The sequence below is a fragment of the Schistocerca gregaria genome, chromosome 4, assembly GCF_023897955.1.
Source record: "Schistocerca gregaria isolate iqSchGreg1 chromosome 4, iqSchGreg1.2, whole genome shotgun sequence".
NCBI classification, from domain to species: domain Eukaryota; kingdom Metazoa; phylum Arthropoda; class Insecta; order Orthoptera; family Acrididae; genus Schistocerca; species Schistocerca gregaria.
In genome coordinates, this window is record NC_064923.1 from 313,749,508 (window position 1) to 313,771,478 (window position 21,971).

The 21,971-nt window shown below is 40.3% G+C and overlaps 1 protein-coding gene across 1 annotated transcript in view; it reads right to left on the reverse strand.

Moving 5' to 3' along the window:
• Positions 1-21,971, reverse strand: part of LOC126365881 (dynein axonemal heavy chain 6) — a 1,020,408-nt gene that overhangs the window by 106,819 nt on the left and 891,618 nt on the right. The window contains exons 61-63 of the mRNA XM_050008578.1: positions 1,127-1,367; positions 778-978; positions 332-430 (exon numbers count right to left, since the gene is read on the reverse strand). Coding sequence (XP_049864535.1) covers positions 332-430; positions 778-978; positions 1,127-1,367 — 541 coding nt within the window. The remainder of the gene's footprint in view (positions 1-331; positions 431-777; positions 979-1,126; positions 1,368-21,971) is intronic.

The following is a 21,971-nucleotide window of genomic DNA, read 5'->3' on the forward strand; positions in this document are numbered from 1 at the left end:
AGAGATAAAGTGAAGAGAGAAAGCATGCATAAAATAGAGAAACTTGTAGGAGACATCTCTCTCCACCTGTGATAATGAGTTTGTTGTAATTATTAGCTTTTTTGTCCTGATATACAAACTGATATTTAATCTCTCTGTTTTCCAGTAAGTCTTTTGTGCTTTTTATAGCTTGAAATGTAACATTTATTTCTAAATAAAGCTACTGGTTTTGTTTATACCAAGAATATGAAAATAGCAAAAAAAAGAGTAATTATGTAGTAATACATACAACTACAGTAAATGATAACAATATCGTAAAGAGAAACAAAAGGGAGAATGTAATGAATCATACCTGACTTTAAAATTTTTGGTGAGAAAAATCCTTTCAGTATTGTTTTGAGACATCTCAGGTCCCATGAATCAGTAACACGGCCTCCGTATGTTATTTCCCCTAATGCAATACAGATAGTAATTTCATTTCACATAGGTGCTTCAGTTAGATTGTGCAAAACTCAAATAGTATTTTGGAGTCAGAAAAAAAGGCAATGGCAATTAACGGTGGTTTTAAAGATTCATACACAGTGCTTATATTAAAAAAGACAGTACTTTTGTGCATAGAGGTTGGTTGTTGGTTCTGTTTTATGTACAATATTTTGATCAGTTGAAATATTGACTATAACAAGAAATCAATAACACTGCTGTATGCCTAAGAGCATGCCATCAATGAATCACTTCAGAAAACATGAGAGGAAAAAGAAAAAATTTTGTCTGCACTACAATGAAAAATATTTTTGTTACCAGTTATATATTCAAGAGCATCCCAAGGAATTGAGTTTTCAGCACAGAACATCTTCATTGTATTTAATGCACACTCTCTGTCACTGTCATTGAATTCATATGTAATATTCCAGCCAAGCGGACCAAACTTCTTACGTTCTTGAATTACTCCATGGAAGAAACAAATGCCAAATATCATTTTTCTCCAGTCTGGACCAAGTGCTGAAAAAGTGACAATAGTTTGTCATATATTTTTTCTCATTACAATTCACACAGCAATGCAAATGTAAACTATCTTAATATTTTGCAATAAAACTGTATCAACTACTGAATTATTACTAATACAAGTAGAAATGTTATTTAAACTTACGGTGATCTTCAAAGAAATCCTCTGTAAGTTCAAGGAATGCCCTTTTTATATTTGCACGAAGACCTTTTGGTGGTTCATTTGTAACCTTTACAGAGTTCTGCAGAACAGATACAGGAAAAGATTTTGACGGCATTGAGCTGAGAAATAAGCGGAAATCAGGATTAACTTGTTCTGGATTCTCTGAGAAACCAATGATGATTTTTTCCATAGATAACATCCACGAAGTTGCAAGGTGACAATTCTAAAAAATAAAAAAAGGAAGTGATAAATTAATTTGAGAGGTATTCATGTTATTGACTGAGAGCTTGTCCTCACAAATGATATGATTGAAATAACATAAAAAATACTTTTTTGTATAGTATCTTTGAAGATAAAATAAAAAAATCACAAGAAGATATCTATAAATGATCATTCTCAGAAATAAAAACCATTACAAATACACATTTCATAACTATATGAACCATGGACCTTGCCGTTGGCGGGGAGGCTTGCGTGCCGCAGCGATACAGATGGCCGTACTGTAGGTGCAACCACAACGGAGGGGTATCTGTTGAGAGGCCAGACAAACATGTGGTTCCTGAAGAGGGGCAGCAGCCTTTTCAGTAGTTGCAGGGGCAACAGTCTGGATGATTGACTGATCTGGCCTTGCAACATTAACCAAAATGGCCTTGCTGTGCTGGTACTGCGAACGGCTAAAAGCAAGGGGAAACTGCAGCCGTAATTTTTCCCGAGGACATGCAGCTTTACTATATGATTAAATGATGATGGCGTCCTCTTGGGTAAAACATTCCGGAGGTAAAATAGTCCCCCATTCGGATCTCTGGGCGGGGACTACCCAAGAGGACGTCGTTATCAGGAGAAAGAAAACTGGCATTCTACGGATCGGAGTGTGGAATATCAGCTCCCTTAATCGGGCAGGTAGGTTAGAAAATTTAAAAAGGGAAATGGGTAGGTTAAAGTTAGATATAGCAGGAATTAGTGAAGTTCGGTGGCAGGAGGAACAAGACTTTTGGTCAGGTGAATACAGGGTTATAAATACAAAATCAAATAGGGGTAATGCAGGAGTAGGTTTAATAATCAATAAAAAAATAGGAGTGCGGGTAAGCTACTACAAACAGCATAGTGAATGCATTATTGTGGCCAAGATAGACACAAAGCCATGCCTACTACAGCAGTACAAGTTTATATGCCAACTAGCTCTACAGATGATGAAGAAAATTAAAGAGACCTTTGGAGAGAAGAGAACCACGTGTATGAATATCAAGAGCTCAGATCGCAACCCAGTTCTAAGCAAAGAAGGGAAGGCAGAAAGGTGTAAGGTGTATGTAGAAGGTTTATACAAGGGCGATGTACTTGAGGACAATATTATGGAAATGGAAGAGGATGTAGATGAAAACGAAATGGGAGATAAGTTACTGCATGAAGAGTTTGACAGAGCACTGAAAGCCCTGAGTCGAAACAAGGCCCCGGAGTAGACAACATTCCATTAGAACTACTGACGGCCTTGAGAGAGCCAGTCATGACAAAACTCTACCAGCTGGTGAGCAAGATGTATGAGACAGGCGAAATACCCTCAGACTTCAAGAAGAATATAATAATTCCAATCCCAAAGAAAGCAGGTGCAGACAGATGTGAAAATTACCGAACTATCAGTTTAATAAGTCACAGCTGCAAAATACTAACGCGAATTCTTTACAGACGAATGGAAAAACTGGTGGATGCGGATCTCAGGGAGGATCAGTTTGTATTCCGTAGAAATGTTGGAACATGTGAGGCAATACTGACCTTTCGACTTATCTTAGAAGAAAGATTAAGAAAAGGCAAACCTACGTTTCTAGCATTTGTAGACTTAGAGATAGATTTTGACAATGTTGACTGAAATACTCTCTTTCAAATTCTGAATGTGGCATGGGTAAAATACAATTTGTACAGAAACCAGATGGCAGTCATAAGAGTCGAGGGGCATGAAAGGGAAACAGTGGTTTATTCAATCTGGATATTGAGGAAGCAATAAAGGAAACAAAAGAAAAATTTGGAGTAGGTATTAAAATTCATGGAGAAGAAGTAAAAACTTTGAGGTTCGCTGATGACATTGTATTCTGTCAGAGACGGCAAAAGACTTGGAAGGGCAGTTGAACGGAATGGACAGTGTCTTGAAAGGAGGATATAAGATGAACATCAACAGAAGCAAAACGAGGATAATGGAATGTAGTCTAATTAAATCAGGTGATGCTGAGGGAATTAGATTAGGAAATGAGACACTTAAAGTAGTAAAGGAGTTTTGCTATTTAGGAAGTAAAATAACTGATGATGGTTGAAGTAGAGAGGATATAAAATGTATACTGGCAATGGCAAGGAAAGCATTTCTGAAGAAGAGAAATTTGTTAACATCGAATATAGATTTATATATTAGGAAGTCGTTTCTGAAAGTATTTGTTTGGAGTGTAGCCATGTATGGAAGTGAAACATGGATGATAACTAGTTTGGACAAGAAGAGAATAGAAGCTTTCGAAATGTGGTGCTACAGAAGAATGCTGAAGATAAGGTGGATAGATCACGTAACTAATGAGGAGGTATGGAATAGGACTGGGGAGAAGAGATGTTTGTGGCACAACTTGACTAGAAGAAGCGATCGGTTGTTAGGACATGTTTTGAAGCACCAAGGGATCGCAAATTTAGCATTGGAGGACAGTGTGGAGGGTAAAAATCGTAGAGGGAGACCAAGAGATGAATACACTAAGCAGATTCAGAAGGATATAGGTTGCAGTACGTACTGGGAGATGAAGAAGCGTGCACAGGATAGAGTAGCATGGAGAGCTGCATCAAACCAGTCTTAGGACTGAAGACAACAACAACAACAACAATGAAATTACATTTCTTCTCTTTTTTTCATGTTAGCTAATGTGTCTGGTGATCAAGTCGATCTCTCTTTTACTCTGAGGCATAATCTCTAGTTAACATTTGAGAGAGTTACATTCACATCATTACATGTTTGAACTCCCATTCCATATCAATTTTTTTGTTCATTATTTACCTCTCTTTTCCTCTTAAACTTTCTTCCCATCTTTACCGTTCACTTCCTTCTGTTTTCCCAGTTTAATATTTTGTTTTATTTACCTAACATTGACAGAAATCTTGAACAGTTGCTACAGCACCGAAAAAAGAAAATCTTGAATCTTAATAACAGACAGTACCTCTTTTGTAACTTCATCTTCTCTCAGCACCAATAATTCTATAAATGATCTTAATGTCTTCCCAAAGATGATAAAAATCACAGGATTAAAAATACCAGTTACGAGAACATGTTCTTCAACAAGAACTAACACTTTATGCTGAAAACTTGCTTATTAAACACATACAAAACTATAGATGGTTTTGAACAATCTGCCTCAGCAGAGAGTGTTGCTATCTGTTAATACATGGAATGTATTAACAAATTACAGTTTTCATAAAGAATTAAATCCATCACCAGTGAGCAAACTGCAGCTGCTACACCACAGTGGACAATCCACAGCATGCCCTGGGAAAGCAAGTATGGCCTTCCTTACCTCTCAGACAAATATATTCAAGTACTCTGTAATTGGTCTGTAAGCTGCACAGGATTCTGTCAATCTTATTTTTCAATGATGGGTTTGACTGAGAGTCACAGTGGGGATACTAGAGGACACGCACGGATGGCGGAAGGGGGTCAAGTGGACAGTTTCAGACCAGCCAGCGGCAGCTGCGAAGTGCCAGCTCGGCCAGGCACCAGGAAGTCAGCAGCAATACTGAGTTCAAGTGAGGTGAGCTGGTGCCAGTTGTTGCGACAATTTGAATGTATTTTAGATGGTAGGCCACCCAGGATTGTGTACCGGGTGATGTACTTAGTTATTGGGATGTGCACTGTGGCCCTGGTTGGTGGAACGCTTTGCGCTGTATTTCATGCACTTTGTTGTCTACTACCTGTAACAGGAAGTGCACGTATTAACCTGCCTGGATATTTGTCAAGACTACAATTAATTTGGTGAGCATTCTGTTATTTGTGTAACATGGCACTGCACTTTTTTTGTGTTTTGCCAGAATGTGACTCAGTTTTAGACTGACTATAAAAAACAGCTTGTTTGATTGCATTGTAGGAAATACTACAAATTTAAATGGTAATTGATCCTGTTTGTGTTTGCATTCTGATGAAAGTTGTCAATTTGGGTGAATACAATGCAAGGCCTGCACATGGTAGCCTGTGCATGTTCGGTACTTTGTAACTGACATTTGAACATGAATTGAGACGAAGCTGTTGAGTGATCTGTTTTTAGTGTTTGTATGTAGATTTCATTGTGCTTAATAAGATAAGTCAAATATATTCTCTTATGTAATTTTGGAGAGAAAAGCTGCTTCAATCTTAGGTTACCGTTAATAATAAGAATTATGTTGCTTCCCAGTTTTTGTGTGTTTCTGCTGCACAGTCTGAATTAGATTTTGTGTCATTATGGTGCATTGTATGGTGGTTTAAGACTTCTTCCATCAAGTAATTTAGTTCAGAAATGGCAATATGTCACTGAAAGGCTTTTATATGCCACTATCATATAATTGTGGTTAACTAAATCAATGTAAATTCTACTGCACAGCTGGTCATTACCATTCTGAATTTCTTATAGTCATTAAACCTCAAGGAGATATTCACTCTTAGGTTAGCTTTTTTTAGTTATATGTAATACATTAATTATGATCAGTGCAGTTTAAACTAGAAGCCTTCTGGTAGCATATTGGAATTTTCTTAAAGAGATTGAATTTCCCAGAGAGATTAAAGCTTGCCGTTGTGAAACCACTTTTCAAGACGAGTGACAAAACCAATTTATCTAACTACTGTCCAATATCACTACCAAGTAGTTTCTCAAAAGTATTGGAGAAACTAACATATAAAAGAATTATAGAACATCTTAACAACCACAGCATCCTCAACAGAAACCAACTTGGTTTCCAAAAAGGCATATCAACTGAGCAAGCTATTTTTTCTCTCGCTAATGAAACTTTGGAGTCAATAAATAATTAAATTTCGCCTACTGGAATCTCCTGTAAATTGTCAAAGGCCTTTGACTCAGTAGACCACAACATTCTCTTACAGAGGGCTGATTATTGTGGCTTGCATGTAGCATAGGTAGGTGGATTGAATCATGGCTACAAAACAGAAAACAGAAGATAATAATTAATGGTGCCGATGATAGTCCCGTCTCATCCAATTGAGGCACATTAAAGTGTGGAGTGCCTCAAGGGTCAATTTTGGGATCTTTGCTTTTTCTTATGTTCATCAATGGTCTCCCACTTTGTACAGACACCAAGTGTAAATTTACTCCTTTTGCTGATAATACCACTATTCTGCTTGAAAGTTGAACTAACAATGACCTAGAAAATAAATATAATGCTGTATTGGTTGACATCATACACTGGTTTAAATGCAATGGACTAACTCTTAAACATTGAAAAAACTCAGTTGATACAATTTCATACTTCTCAGCAGGAAAATCAAGTATGCCACTTAAACTGTGGTAAACTAAATATAATACGCTGTGAATCATCTATGTTCTTGGGCATTCCAACTGATGGCAAGTTGAACTGGTCTGTGCATATCCTAGACCACCATAGAAGGCTCAGTGTGGCAACTTATGCTATTTGTGTAATCACCCCCATTTGTGACTTGAGCGCTGTCAAAGCTGCCTACTTTGGTTATTTTCATTCTACACTCCTGGAAATTGAAATAAGAACACCGTGAATTCATTGTCCCAGGAAGGGGAAACTTTATTGACACATTCCTGGGGTCTGATACATCACATGATCACACTGACAGAACCACAGGCACATAGACACAGTCAACAGAACATGCACAATGTCGGCACTAGTACAGTGTATATCCACCTTTCGCAGCAATGCAGGCTGCTATTCTCCCATGGAGACGATCGTAGAGATGCTGGATGTAGTCCTGTGGAACGGCTTGCCATACCATTTCCACCTGGCGCCTCAGTTGGACCAGCGTTCGTGCTAGACGTGCAGACCGCGTGAGACGACGCTTCATCCAGTCCCAAACATGCTCAATGGGGGACAGATCCGGAGATCTTGCTGGCCAGGGTAGTTGACTTACACCTTCTAGAGCACGTTTGGTGGCACGGGATACATGCGGACGTGCATTGTCCTGTTAGAACAGCAAGTTCCCTTGCCAGTCTAGGAATGGTAGAACGATGGGTTCGATGATGGTTTGGATGTACTGTGCACTATTCAGTGTCCCCTCGACGATCACCAGAGGTGTATGGCCAGTGTAGGAGATCGCTCCCCACACCATGATGCCGGGTGTTGGCCCTGTGTGCCTCGGTCGTATGCAGTCCTGATTGTGGCACTCACCTGCACGACGCCAAACACGCATACGACCATCATTGGCACCAAGGCAGAAGCGACTCTCATCGCTGAAGACGACACGTCTCCATTCGTCCCTCCATTCACGCCTGTCGCGACACCACTGGAGGTGGGCTGCACGATGTTGGGGCGTGAGCGGAAGACGGCCTAACGGTGTGCGGGACCGTAGCCCAGCTTCATGGAGACGGTTGCGAATGGTCCTCGCTGATACCCCAGGAGCAACAGTGTCCCTAATTTGCTGGGAAGTGGCGGTGCCGTCCCCTACGGCACTGCGTAGGATCCTACAGTCTTGGCGTGCATCCGTGCGTCGCTGCGGTCTGGTCCCAGGTCGACGGGCACGTGCACCTTCCGCCGACCACTGGCTACAACATCGATGTACTGTGGAGACCTCACGCCCCACCTGTTGAGCAATTCGGCGGTACGTCCACCCGGCCTCCCGCATGCCCACTATACGCCTTCGCTCAAAGTCCGTCAACTGCACATACGGTTCACGTCCACGCTGTCGTAGCATGCTACCAATGTTAAAGACTGCGATGGAGCTCCGTATGCCATGGCAAACTGGCTGACACTGACGGCGGCGGTGCACAAATGCTGCGCAGCTAGCACCATTCGACGGCCAACACCGCGGTTCCTGGTGTGTCCACTGTGCCGTGCGTGTGATCATTGCTTGTACAGCCCTCTCGCAGTGTCCGGAGCAAGTATGGTGGTTCTGACACACCAGTGTCAATGTGTTCTTTTTTCCATTTCCAGGAGTGTATCATCTCATATGGCATAATATTGTGGGGTAACCAGCTTTTAGCCACAAAAATATTTACTGCACATAAGAGAGGTGTGAGAATCATGAGAGGTGTTCATCCAAGATATTCTTTCAGAAAATTTTCCGTAAGTAACAAACATTAACAGTCACCGCTCAGTACATATTTTATTTGTTTCTTCTACTCTCTTGATGAATACCTGAAGATAAAGCAATGATTGTTTTTGTAAATTGTAGTGCCATTGGTATTTATATTCTTAAAACTTTGTTTTAATGTGTTTTGCGATGACTCATCATAACTGTTTAAGTTGGACAATTAGTATATTTTCTTTTTCAGTAATTGTTTTATGTTACTTGAGTTATACCTTCGATTTGATTTTAACTGTCAAGCATACTCATCATTTTATGGTGCATTTTTGTCATTTTATATACATGTATTATATTTGTGTTATGTAATCATGACTCATTTTACATCCTTGTCATTTGTCACAATACAGATTAATGGAATACGTAATAAATAAATAAATAAATAAAAAGAATTTAAAAAAGTCAAGGTTTAGATTATTTGTGACCATATATGCCAAGGTAGGTTTTCAACTACATAAGTCATATTTGGGTGAAAGATATTTACTGGGCTCATTATGTGTTGATGACTGTAGTTCTGGTGTTCACATGTTGCACCTCTCTTTTTATTTTAATTTATGCATATAATTTCAGGAGGACAACACATCATTGTAAGATGGCAGACAATCTAATTATTAAAAGGGGGCTGGCATCTGATATGAGTGAAGACTGAGAGCAACCTTGTTCAAAGGTGAATGACCGAATCATTTGCACATATCTTGCATGGAATGAATGCGAGATACATTAAAATGATAAGCCTTTAATCTCAGGTTCTCTGATTGCTATGAGCAAAGACAAATTAATGACAAATGCAATATGTGATCTACTGTCATCACTGGATACTGTCTGTAACAAATTATACATTAAGAAAACAATTATGCTGTTATCCACACTGTGAGTAGCTAGATTTCAAATAATTACAAAAGTTATAACAAATATCACATTTAATTTTTTTTAGCCAGTAATCATTATAATTTAAACACAACTTAGACAACATGTCTGGTTGCTACAACAGACTATCACATTGTGACTAACTAAGAGTGACTGAGCTTGCACTTATATACAAAAACGAGAAATTTTTTTCCTTCCCTATTCTGCTTCAGGAACATGTCATTTCAATATTGCCGAGCATTGATAAATTTCAACTAAGGTTTGATAAATTTCCACTAATGTGTCACTGAATACAGTTATTATTATTCATAGAGATTTTTAAAGAAGCAAATAAATGTACCGGACGCCGGCTTTTAACAAACTTTAAAAAAGGTATATTGTTTGATTTATTTTGCAAATACACTATTCTAACTCTTTAATGACAAGGTCTTTGGAAAAATATCTCTGACTGTAAATGATATATTAGTTGTTGATGATGAGAATACCTTTCAGGATGAATGTGTTTACAGTGCAGTAACAACTGAAAGCTGATATGATAAAGATTTTTCTAGAAGCTAGTATGAACCATCATCACCACACAGAGCTGAATGAAATGATTTGAAAGAAACCACTACAGAAGGATATAAGAAATTATATCTATACACTATTCAAGATAAAAAAGAAACTTAATAGAAAATATACACTGACAACTGCAAAGAAGTTAATAAAGTGGTAAGATTTGGAGTTTTACTTCTGGAAAAAAAACCACCTACCCATCCATCCACATCAAATACTTTTTTAAGTAGATTTACAGGAAAAACCACATTCGTTCCTGAAAACAACAGGATTTGCTTCTATAAAAGAAATGGAAAATGAAAACAGATCATGGAATTTACTGCAGCATTTGTACACAAGGGCAATGCCTTAATTGCAGGCAATGGGCATAGTAAGAAAAATATTATCAATAAAGATCAGTTGCAATATGAAATGGCAAATGGACAAACATTATCAAATGCGGAAAAAAAAGCATTTTGTGGTGACGTCTAATTCATCTGTAACACATTCTTATACTGTTAAGTTGAATACATCATCTACTGGATTTCTTGATACAAAGATATACACCTGATTTCAAGAATAAAATGGACAATGTGGACCAAAAGTGAGACAGTTAATAACAAGAGAAACTCCTTTTAACAAAGTTGTTGATGCTAAAACCTCTGGTACACCATGTTATCCACTGGTTGAAAAATATTTTCATTACAGATGTAAAAGACAACACCATACCGTTGCTTGAATCTTGGACTGAGTAAACTGATGGAACTATATTTCAAGAACATGCACAAAAATACCCCACCCCCTACAAACCACTATTAGACATTTACTTTTTCAGGCAATATCAACTTGTTGTTTGCAGGTACGAAGATTACACTAGAAATGATTTTATTTTGGAGGCATCTCAAGGTACATTACTTGACAAGTATTAATAATGAAACTTTATTCAGTCATTTAATACCAGATGTCTTCATCAGTTTTCAAGGACATGATCACTTATACATGGCAGATCTGTGGATATATGAAAGAGGAAACTGAATGAATTTCAATAGTGTACTAAAATCAATGTTACAAGCAGGAAATAGTGATTGTGGTATCAAACATTGTGAAGATGGTGCTTTTATTGATTGTTTGTCTTGTTCTCAAAAGTTCTGCCTGGAATATTTTGTAGGAATGCCTCATTGTGACATACAAACACTATAGTATGATGCAGCAAAATACACCAATATAGAAATCCGATTTTACAGTATTTGTTGAAATGTTTTTTCGTATAGTGAACTTGAATGAATACAACATTTGTATGTTTAATTATGCATCTATTTATGTATATATGCTTGTATGTATTTATGCATATTGAAGGATGAAAATGCATGTGCCTGGTAGTGTTTACACAGTATTCTCCATTATGTACTGTACAGTATATTGCGGAGTTTATTTTCATTAGGGAGTAGCACTGCCGTTTGCTATGAAACAGAAATATGGCTCATGAAAGTATGACTGACCTTATTACTTGAAAATTAAGCATTTCCCTAAAATAAGCCTGATATGAGTTTCATCCAAATACAACTCATACAGTTGAAAAGCATACCTTGTTAGTATCCAAACTGTTTTTAATATTTACCTGACTTTTCTGCTATGCCATTAGTTAAGATTTTGAAGAACTTTTATTTTTGGAAAAAAAGTAATTTTAGTTTTTAGTCTGTTGCAGTGATTTGATTGTAACTGCTTGTCTACCTGTGCCTGTGTGTCCTGTTGGGACGTCCTGTTATGGCAGCTTGGTCCACCAGGTTGTGACTGTCTGCAGTGGCACCTATTTAAAGGTTCTAGTTCAGGATGTGATCCTGTATTCTTTTGGAAAAAGTTTACACTCAAGATCTAAATAATTTCATTGTAAGTAATGTGTAAAGTGACCTTTTAAAATAAATATTTATTGAACTATGTTATTTAACCGTGAATGGTGTTTGAAATATTATTTCTGTTTTTTTTGTAATCAAAATGGGTAAGGGTGCTAGAAGCTGCTGCAAGCACCAGCCGTTCTGAGAGGGTGTTCCTTATAAAGTAACAATAATTTATATAAGTCTTACTATCATTCAACTGTAGTACACGAAAAAGATAAAACTTGCTAAATATGTCAGTGGGTTATTGCTTCAGTTTTTTTATGGGCAGCAGGAAACAAAAGAAGAAAGTCCAAAATTCAGCAGAAATCTGTAATTTTTCATGTAGTATGCTTTATTAGATTTACTTTTCTGTACTCAAAACACTAACTGAGTAATTTCAGTAAAAACAAATGCTACACAAAATTTAGTAGAATCTGTGTAGGTTGTCTACTTCCCATTTTTGACTTACAGTCTGGAAATACTAATATTGTTTACAGTCTACACTTTAATGTATTAGGGGCATTCAAAAAGATATGTGCCGGAGGCATGAAGATATGTGCCGGAGGCAAGATTACAGAAACCAGTACATGTATGTTACAAGTATTGACCCTGGCTGTTGAGACACTTGTCTCACTGTGACTCAAGGCGGTGAATGACTGTCTCATAAAAACCCTGGGGCTGTGATGTTAACTTGTTCTGCATGTACAGTTGGACGTCGTCATCTGAGGTGAATCATTTGCCTCTCAGTGCCTTTTCAAGGGGACCAAAAATGGCGTAATAACAGGGAGAGAGGTCCAGACTGTATCAAGGGTGGCCGAGAACCTCCCATTTGAATTTCTGCAGGAGTGCAGCGACTGTGTTGTCCATATGAGGCTTACCGAGCGAGGTGGCGCAGTGGTTAGACACTGGACTCGCATTCGGAAGGACGACGGTTCAATCCCGCGTCCGGCCATCCTGATTTAGGTTTTCCGTGATTTCCCCAAATCACTCTAGGCAAATGCTGGGATGATTCCTCTGAAAGGGCATGGCCAACTTCTTTCCCCATCCTTTCCTAATCCAATGAGACTGATGACCACGCTGTTTGGTCTCCTTCCCCAAACCAACCAACCAACCAACGTATGAGGCTTTGCATTGTTATGGAGCAGAATGACCCCATGGGTCATTTTGATTTGATTGTTTGGTGAAGGGTGGTCAAGGTTTGCGAGTAACACTGGGCATTCACTACTATCCCATGCCGCAGGAAAGGAATCAGAAGGGGGCCATCTTGGTCAAAGAAGAATGTCAGCAAAACTTTTCCTGCACTCATATGGATGACAATGTACAGCTGTTTGTGCAGAACTGGTTAATATCGCAGCCCTTAAATTTTATGGGACAGCCATTCACAGCCTTGTGTCACAGTCGGATAAGTGTCTCAATAACCAGGGTCAATACTTCTAACATACAGGCACTGGTTTCTGTAATTATGCCTCTGGCTCATTTCTTTTTGAATGCCCCTTATAGTAGTGTAGCTGTTGGCTATTATAACACAAATTTTTCAGCCACAATCCACATTAAAATGGGAAGACAACAATCAGTATCTGTAATTAAAATGTGTGCAGTTACTAGAAGCAGCTACTTGCGAGTTGTTCTGAGCAGGATGTTCCTTACACTGGCCAAGTCCATGAATGAAATCTGCCCTCATAGGAAGCTAGAGAAGAATCGTGTCTGTGAGTCAGCACAGTCTTTATGTCTGTCCATACTCTTCCCCAGATGTGGATAACTTCATAAAATTTTCAATGTGAACAGCAAAATTTAGTTTTTGAACAATACTGTAGCAGTTCAGGGAAGAACTCTGAATTTTTGATTAACTGTTTTCCGTAATATTAACCATGTGAAATACCAAGTGGTAGACCAATTTCTATATGTCTGAAGAACCTAAGCAATTGTTATTGTTCTTACTATTACTATTATTATTATTAAAAACAAAGATTCCAAGACTTACCAAGCGGGAAAGCGCCGGTAGATAGGCACAATGAATAAAACACACAAATACACACACAGAATTTCGAGCTTTCGCAACCGGCGGCTGCTTCGTCAGGAAAGAGGGAAGGAAAAGGAAAGATGAAAGGATGTGGGTTTTAAGGGAGAGGATAAGGAGTCATTCCAATCCCGGGAGCGGAAAGACTTACCTTAGGGGAAAAAAAGGATAGGTATATATTCGCGCACACTATTATTATTATTATATACTCTTGCAGTTTGCAAAAATCCACTTCAGAGAGAGTACAATAACTGGATGTTGCTGACAGTTTCACTGCTCAACAAAAGTTTGGAATACTATTATTATCTGTAGTCTACAATACTAAAGGCCTCGTTGACCTATGCTCTTCATGCATTATCCAGTTAGAGCCCATTTACTAAATAGTATTTCCTATTAGCTTGCTTTGTTGATGTTTCACACTTATGTAAACATACCACTGCTGCAGCACCATACAGCAAGCATTCCAGTATCAACAACTACTTCATTCAGTTTGTGTTCAGCAATGCAGTAACACACCATGTAGAGACATACAACACTTTGATAGAGTCAGGGTAGTGGGTTTACTTTCAGCAGGTCATACAAAGCAAGATGTTGCCGATCAGTTACACATCACCCACAGTGATGTGTCTAAGGTGTGAAGACAGTAAAGAGATATGAGAAATGCGAATGATACAGCTCACAGTGTTTGTCCTCATGTGACAACACTGATGTAGAATCATTTCCTTCAATAGTGGGCTCGCAGACAACCAACATTAACTGCCAGAAAAATTGGAAATGACATCTCCCAGGAAACATGGATTCTTATCTCAGACCAAAAAGTGCATAGAAGATTGCATTAGGGTGGTCTTCATTCTGGAAGACCAATGAGAAGTTTTTTATTGGACGAATGGAAGTGACACAATCAAAGGACATGGGATCTTGCGGATCAACATTGGACCATTGCAGAATGGAGTAATGTCATACTCGCTGATGAGACTGGGATTGTTTTGCGACTGGACACTAGATGTGCTGGGCTTTGAGAAATTCTAGGTGACAGGAACCCTATACATTCAGAAAGTCCATCCATTTGAAGATGGCAGAGTAATGTTTTGGGTGGCAATAATGATGAGATGGCAGACACCTCCAATTCATGTCTACAACAATTTAAGTGCTTCCTGATATCTCCATGTCATCCCACAAATGGCTGTAAGGCTCTAAAGATGTGAAGTTATTGAATTCATCCTAGTTGATGACAGTGCAAGACCACACCATACTGTAGCAGTGTCTTGGTATCTTCAAAGATGCACCAACCTAATGGATTGGCCAGCACAGTCCCCAGATGTGAAAGCAACTAAGAATGCATGGGACCAGTTAAGGTGGCCATTGCACAGCGTCTGAATCCACCTGACAATCTTCAGCACCTCAGTGAAGCTCCCATCGAGGAGTGGGACCTCATACCCCAAGATGAAATTGATGGTCTCATTCAGAACATGCCTCATCCGTGTGTAGGGAGGACATACTCACTACTGAAGACTGTACCGATTTTGCGACTGAATAACAGGAGGCCTAAGGACAACGATGGGACACAGCGACGGAATAACACAATTTCTCTACTTTTCATAAAAAAAGTGATGGATCAGATTGGCAAAATTCTAAGGAAACATGAGGTTCAACCGATTTTCAGACCAACTAAGAAAATAGGTCAAGCACTTCGTCCCACTAAGAATAAACGTCCCCCTCTGTCTGCAAGTGGTGTATATAAGATTCTGTGTACGTGTGGCAAGGTCTACATTGGAACTACAAAGAGAAGTGTGAATACATGGTTGAAGGGACATAAAAGTCTTTGCTGACTAGGAAAAACAGACAAATCAGCTGTGGTGGAACATGCTCTTCAATCAGGTGATCACATAGTGAAATTTTTGGTAACTGAAGTTTTATGTACTATGATGAACTATTATCCACGGCTATATAGAGAAGCCATAAAAATATACAAACATGTGGATAATTTTAACAGAAAAGAAGAAGCCATGAAACTCAGTGATATAAGGACTGTGGCGCTACAGAATTGATGAGAAGTTTTTATCTTTGATGTACTATAATCGATAGTAAAAAAATTTTATCTTTGACAATGTTTATCTCTGTTATCAGGTAAAACCCAGACCATGCCCACTTTCCATGGTATTTAGGCTGCTCTTTGACGTCCGACTTGTCAGTCGGCAAGACTCAGCACAACCAGGACCACCTCCAAAGATGTCCAACATGGCCTTGGATGAATTGTCAGGGATTGTAGATTCCATGGATCACGGCCATACAACCCAGAAAAATTCTCTACTTGCAGATTACGGAGTAACATCCAATTTAAAAAAAAGTCTAGTTTTGGTAAGGAGCAAGTCAAATTTTAGGACATGTTGTGTCAGAACAATTAATATTACCTGATCTGTAAAAACTTGATGCCAGCCTTTTTAGGACTAGCTTTGTTTTTTCATAAATTCGCACCACAACAACTGATTAACAGTGACGCATAGCTCAACTTGTTATGAAAAAATGAGCTTTGGTTATGGGATGATAAGTGTTAACAGGACTTTAATAACATTAAGCAGGCATTAGTCGAAGCAAACATTCTTGGCCACCCTGACATGTCCAAGGCTTTTTGACTATGCACAGATGCCTCATCTCAAGGGCTGAGGGCATGCTTATCCAGATGCGAGAGGAAGGAAGTACTCAAGGTCATCAGTTTTGCTAGTCGCACGTTATCAGAAGCAGAAAGGCCTTACTCAGTGTAAGAATTGGAAAGTTTAGCTGTAATATGGGCAATTTAAAAAGTTTGAATATTTTTTGTGGGGCAAGAATACCAAAGTTTACTGTGACCACCAGTCACGGTCATCTCTTTTAACATGTAAACTATCACACCGTAGATTAGCTAGGTGGTGTCTATATTTACAAGAATTCAATTTTGAGATCATTTATGTTAAAGGAAATCAGAAAGTTATTGCAGAAGCCCTGTGTAGGCTGCCACTCTAGGTTTAGAGGAATGTGAATTAACAGAGCAAGAATCAGAAATCCAAACGTTATTAATGCAATGTACTACACAACCGTATGATTATCATAAGTTTTGTAAGCAGATGAAAATTATAAAACAGCAAGATCACAGATGGAGTAAAGTCAGGCAAAACTTTAAGCAAGATGATGGTGGCAAGAAAAGTAAATGGTATGATAAGTACAAGGCCTTCTGTTTCATAGGAAACATGAAAAATCTGATCAATGGTATCTGTGTGTATTCCTGAAGATTATATTGACAAATTTATAAGACACACACATGAAGATTGGGGACTTTATGGAGTGAGAAAATGCACTGCAAAAATTGCAACACTTTGTTGTTTTCTGAATTTGAGAAGGCAAGTCCTACAGCTATTAAGAAAGTGTGTGATATGTCAAAAATCAAAACAGTCCAATGTGTCAAAATATACTGAGTTACACCCAATATGCACAAAAACGCTCTAGATATTGTATCCCTGGACATAGCTGATCCATACCCAAGAAGTAAAGGAGGAGTAAAATACATACGTAGTAGCACTATATGACATTTTGTATAAACATGCCAAAATGTATGTCATTAAAAATGTAACAGCCACAAATATCAGAAAAAGAGTTGAGGGAGACTGGTTGAGAAGAGTAGGTAAACCAAAGGTACTACTAACTGATAATGCTTCATATTTTGCTGGGTGGAAGTGGAAACAATTTATGACCTCACAGGGCATAAAGCAAATATTAGTAAGCCTTTTTCACCCAGAAGCAAGCCCAGTTGAACGAGTCTCTAAAGAATTTAACCTGTTTATTAGGACATACACCCCTCTTGAACATACACAGTGGTTAGAATACATAAATAAAAAAATGTTCGACAGATGGCGCTTCATCTGATCAGAATAGCAATAATTACCATAACAAAGTAAGACAAAGCAACAGTGATGTTCTTTAAAGGAAATGCTCAATATGTCCACCATCATTCCTCAACAATAGCTGTAGCTGAGGAATAATGTTGTGAACAGCACTGTAAAGCATGTCCGGAGTTATGGTGAGGCATTGGCGTCGGATGTTGTCTTTGAGCATCCCTAGAGATGTCGGTTGATCACGATACACTTGCAACTTCAGGTAACACCAAAGCCAATAATTGCACAGACTGAGGTCTGGGGACCTGGGAGGCCAAGCATAATGAAACTGGCGGCTGAGCACACGATCATCACCAAACGACACGCGCAAGAGATCTTTAAGGCGTCTAGCAATATGGGGTGGACCACCATCCTGCATAAACATTGTACGGTCCAGCAGGTGTTTATCAGCCAGGCTGGGGATGATGCGATTCTATAACATATTTTGTACCTCTCACCCATCATGGTAGCAGTTACAAAACCAGAATCATGCATTTTCTCAAAGAAAAAAAGACCCCGAGTAGATGTGGTAAATCCAACCCATTCCATGACTTTCTTGTCATGCAATGGTTTTCCACGACAGTTCTAGGATTTTCAGTAGCCCAAATTCTGCAGTTGTGGGCATTGACAGACCCTCGGAGCATGAAATGAGCTTCGTCAGTCCACAACACGTTCCTCAACCAATCGTCATCTTCCGCCATCTTTTGAAATGCCCACACTGCAAATGCCCTCCGCTTCACTAAGTCACCAGGTAACAGTTCATGATGCTGATGGATTTTGTATGGATAGCATTGGAGAGTACACCTATGTGCCAACCAAACAGTAGTGTAAGGAATGCCGGTGCGACATGCGACTGCACGAGCGCTGACTTCCCCATGTATAGATGAACCTGCTACAGTCTCCACTTCTTCCTGAACTGTCTCAGCAGCATTACGCCTTGTGCTCAGTCGGCCACTACAGGGTTTATCATCTAAACAACCCGTGGCTTCCAACTTCGAAATCATACTCGCCATAGCTGCATTTGTCAACAGACCTTTACCCCCCGAACAGTCCATGGGGATACTGCCGGTTCATAGTGTCCAACGGGCACAATATATTGGCGATCAAACATGTCGCCATCGTCAGGTGCACTGACGATCTCAGCTCCTGAGGGCGGGCGGCCGATTTAAATCCCCTCCCCCCGCAGACCGCTCTCTTCGCCGTCCGCGCCCGTGCTCCAGCAGTCTCAAAGACGTGGGCATCAGAATCTGTTGTGGTGTTGATGTGCTTTCTACGTCCGCCCTGGTCGCCAATTTGTACTTCTTGCTGAGAGTCTTCTTAATTACATTCAATGGCGGGTCCCAAGTTTTTCTGAGATTGCAGTTGCAATCTCGGTTGATAAGACCTTCCCTGGTGCGAATTTCGATAGCCTCCCTTATAACGTTGTCCCAATATTTCGAGGTCTGAGCCAGGTTCTTGGTATGCTCATAATCCATCTCATGTTTCTCGGACAAACTGTGCTCTGCTACTGCCGACTTATTTGGATATTCCAGTCGAGTGTGCCTTTGATGTTCTCAGCAACAATCTATGATGGTGCATAGTGTTTGTCCGATATAAGACTTCCCATGCTCACAGAGAATTTGGTATATGACGGCCTTCCTCAAACTGAGGTCATCTCTCAAACTTCCCAGTAATGCCCATGTTTTATTGAGCGGGCAAAAGATGGTTTTAACTCAGTGTTTCTTTAATATACGACCGATTTCTCCCGATAAAGTGCCATTGTGAGGAATAAAGGCAGTGGCTACCTCTTCTTCCTTGACTTCATCCGCCTCCACAGGCTGTGCCTTGGTGGTGGGATGAGGAGCGCATCTAATCTGCCATTCCGAGTACCCATTTTTTATTGGAACACGGTTTTGAGGTGTTCCAATTCCTGGGGCAGATTCTACATCTACATCTACATCCATACTCCACAAGCCACCTCACGGTGTGTGGCGAAGCATACCCTGAGTACCTCTATCGGTTCTCCCTTCTATTCAAGTCTCATATTGTTTGTGGAAAGTAGGATTGTTGGTATGCTTCTGTGTGGGCTCTAATCTCTCTGATTTTATCCTCATGGTCTCTTCCCGACATATACGTAGGAGGGAGCAATATACTGCTTGCATCTGAGATGCTGCACGCCCTGTGTACTAGTGTTTTTAGTTCAAAATGGTTCAAATGGCTCTGAGCACTATGGGACTCTACTGCTGTGGTCATCAGTCCCCTAGAACTTAGAACTACTTAAACCTAACTAACCTAAGGACATCACACACATCCATGCCCGAGGCAGGATTCGAACCTGCGACCGTAGCAGTCGCACGGTTCCGGACTGTGCGCCTAGAACCACGAGACCACCGCGGCCGGCGTGTTTTTAGTACTCCATTCCTCTGAGAAGGGTGGTGGCAGCTATCTGCATGCAGGTACAGGTCAGTGTGCATTTTCTTCCTGTACACACTGTGGCTCAGGGTACCATCAGCTCTTCTCTTGACCATGACATCCAGGAATGGTAATCTTCCTTCTACTTCGGTCTCCATAGTGAATTTGATGTTTGGATGTATGGGGTTTAGGTGTGTATGGAAATCCAGGAGCTTGTCCCTAACATGGGGCCAGATGACGAACGTGTCATCGACATAATGGAAGAAACTAGTAGTTTTCCAATTGGATGATGCCAAGGCTTCCTCCTCAAAGTACTCCATGTACAAATTCATGACTACCGGCGAGGAGAGTGGGCTGCCCATTGCGACTCCATCCGTTTGCTCATAGTATTCCACATTAAACGGAAAATACATTGTGGTCAAGACATGCTAAAGAGTTCAGTGATCTCCTCATCAAATTTCTGCCCAATAAGCTCGACTGACTCTCGTAGAGGCACCCTGGTGAATAGTGAAACCATGTCGAAGCTCACTAGGATATCAGTGTCTTTCAGTCTGAAGTTGTCGAGACGTTTCACGAAATCCATGGAATTACAGATATGTTGAGGGAATTTACCTACATAGGGGCTAAGTAATTCAGCCAGATATATTGCCAGCAAGTAAGTAGGTGCCCTAATGTTGCTGACAATCGGGCGCATAGGTACCCCCACTTTGTGAACCTCAGGGAGTCTATAAAGTCTTGGCGGTACAGTTCCTTGAGGTGACAATTTCTTGGCATCCCCCTCTGGTAGATCCGTGTCCTTGAGTAGAGCCCTGGTCTTGTTATCCATCTTTTTCGTGGGGTCAGCAATGATCTTCCTTTAGGAGTCGTCATCTAGCACGTGCTGCATCTTCTCAATGTAGTCCTTATGGGAAAGAACAACAGTGGCATTGCCTTTGTCAGCACATAAGATAACAATCTCAGAGCACTCTCTAAGGTCTTCAATGGCCGCCCTCTCTCTACTGGTAATGTTAGTCTATGTAGGTTTAGTTCTGGTAAGAGCCCGGCAGGTTTCTCGACGCATTTCTTCTCCTGCTTCAGGTGGTAATCGCGCTGCCACCTGTTCCACTGCACTGACGATGTCCGCGACCGGCATGAACCTAGGGGTGGGAGCAAAGTTGAGTCCCTTCTCCAGAACTGAAACCACCTCATGAGACAGCTCCATGTCAATGAGATTGATGATCGTCTTGCATGGTGCCTCCACTGATAGTTTATCCGAGAGGCATGAGAATTTTGAAATCTGACACCCAGTGGCCTTTTTATGTGCAGAATCGGCTGTCGTCCAGGTAACACCATCCACCCTGTCCCAGGTCCACAAATTAAACTGATTGGCCAGTTTAAGATGAAGTTTAAATAGTTACACGAGTTGTATTCAAAGTTGCAGTGAGTAAAGTGTACCCTCTCACGTACCAAGGCAAGGCTGGCCCGTCTCTTAATTCTCTTGGCTGCTGCAGAATCGATGTGATGCATGACCTAAGCAAAGTTCGGCACAGTCTGCTCTTTACGACACCTCTTCAGGAATGCAGGATCACTCAGAAAACAGCATCTTCGGTGGCGCAGCTTGTCGAGTTTCTTCATACTGCAATACACGTCTTCCCCGAAAAAATATATGATGTGATTCTTCAGTTTCTCCAGGCGTATTTGTTGCTCGAACAGTGCATGGGTATATTTCCAGTTCATAGTGTCCAATGGCAAAATATTTCAGTGATCAGACGTGTCGCCATCGTCAGGTGCGCTGACGAACTGAGTTCCTGAGGACGGGTGGCTGATTTAAATCCCCTCCCCCCGCAGGCCGCTCTCTTCGCTGTCTGCGCCCGTGCACCAGCAGTCACGAAGACGTGGGCGTCGGAATTTAAATCCCCTCACTCCTCGCAGGAAACATGATGGGCTCTGACCAGAACTAAACCTACGAAGACTAACATTACCAGTAGAGAGAGTG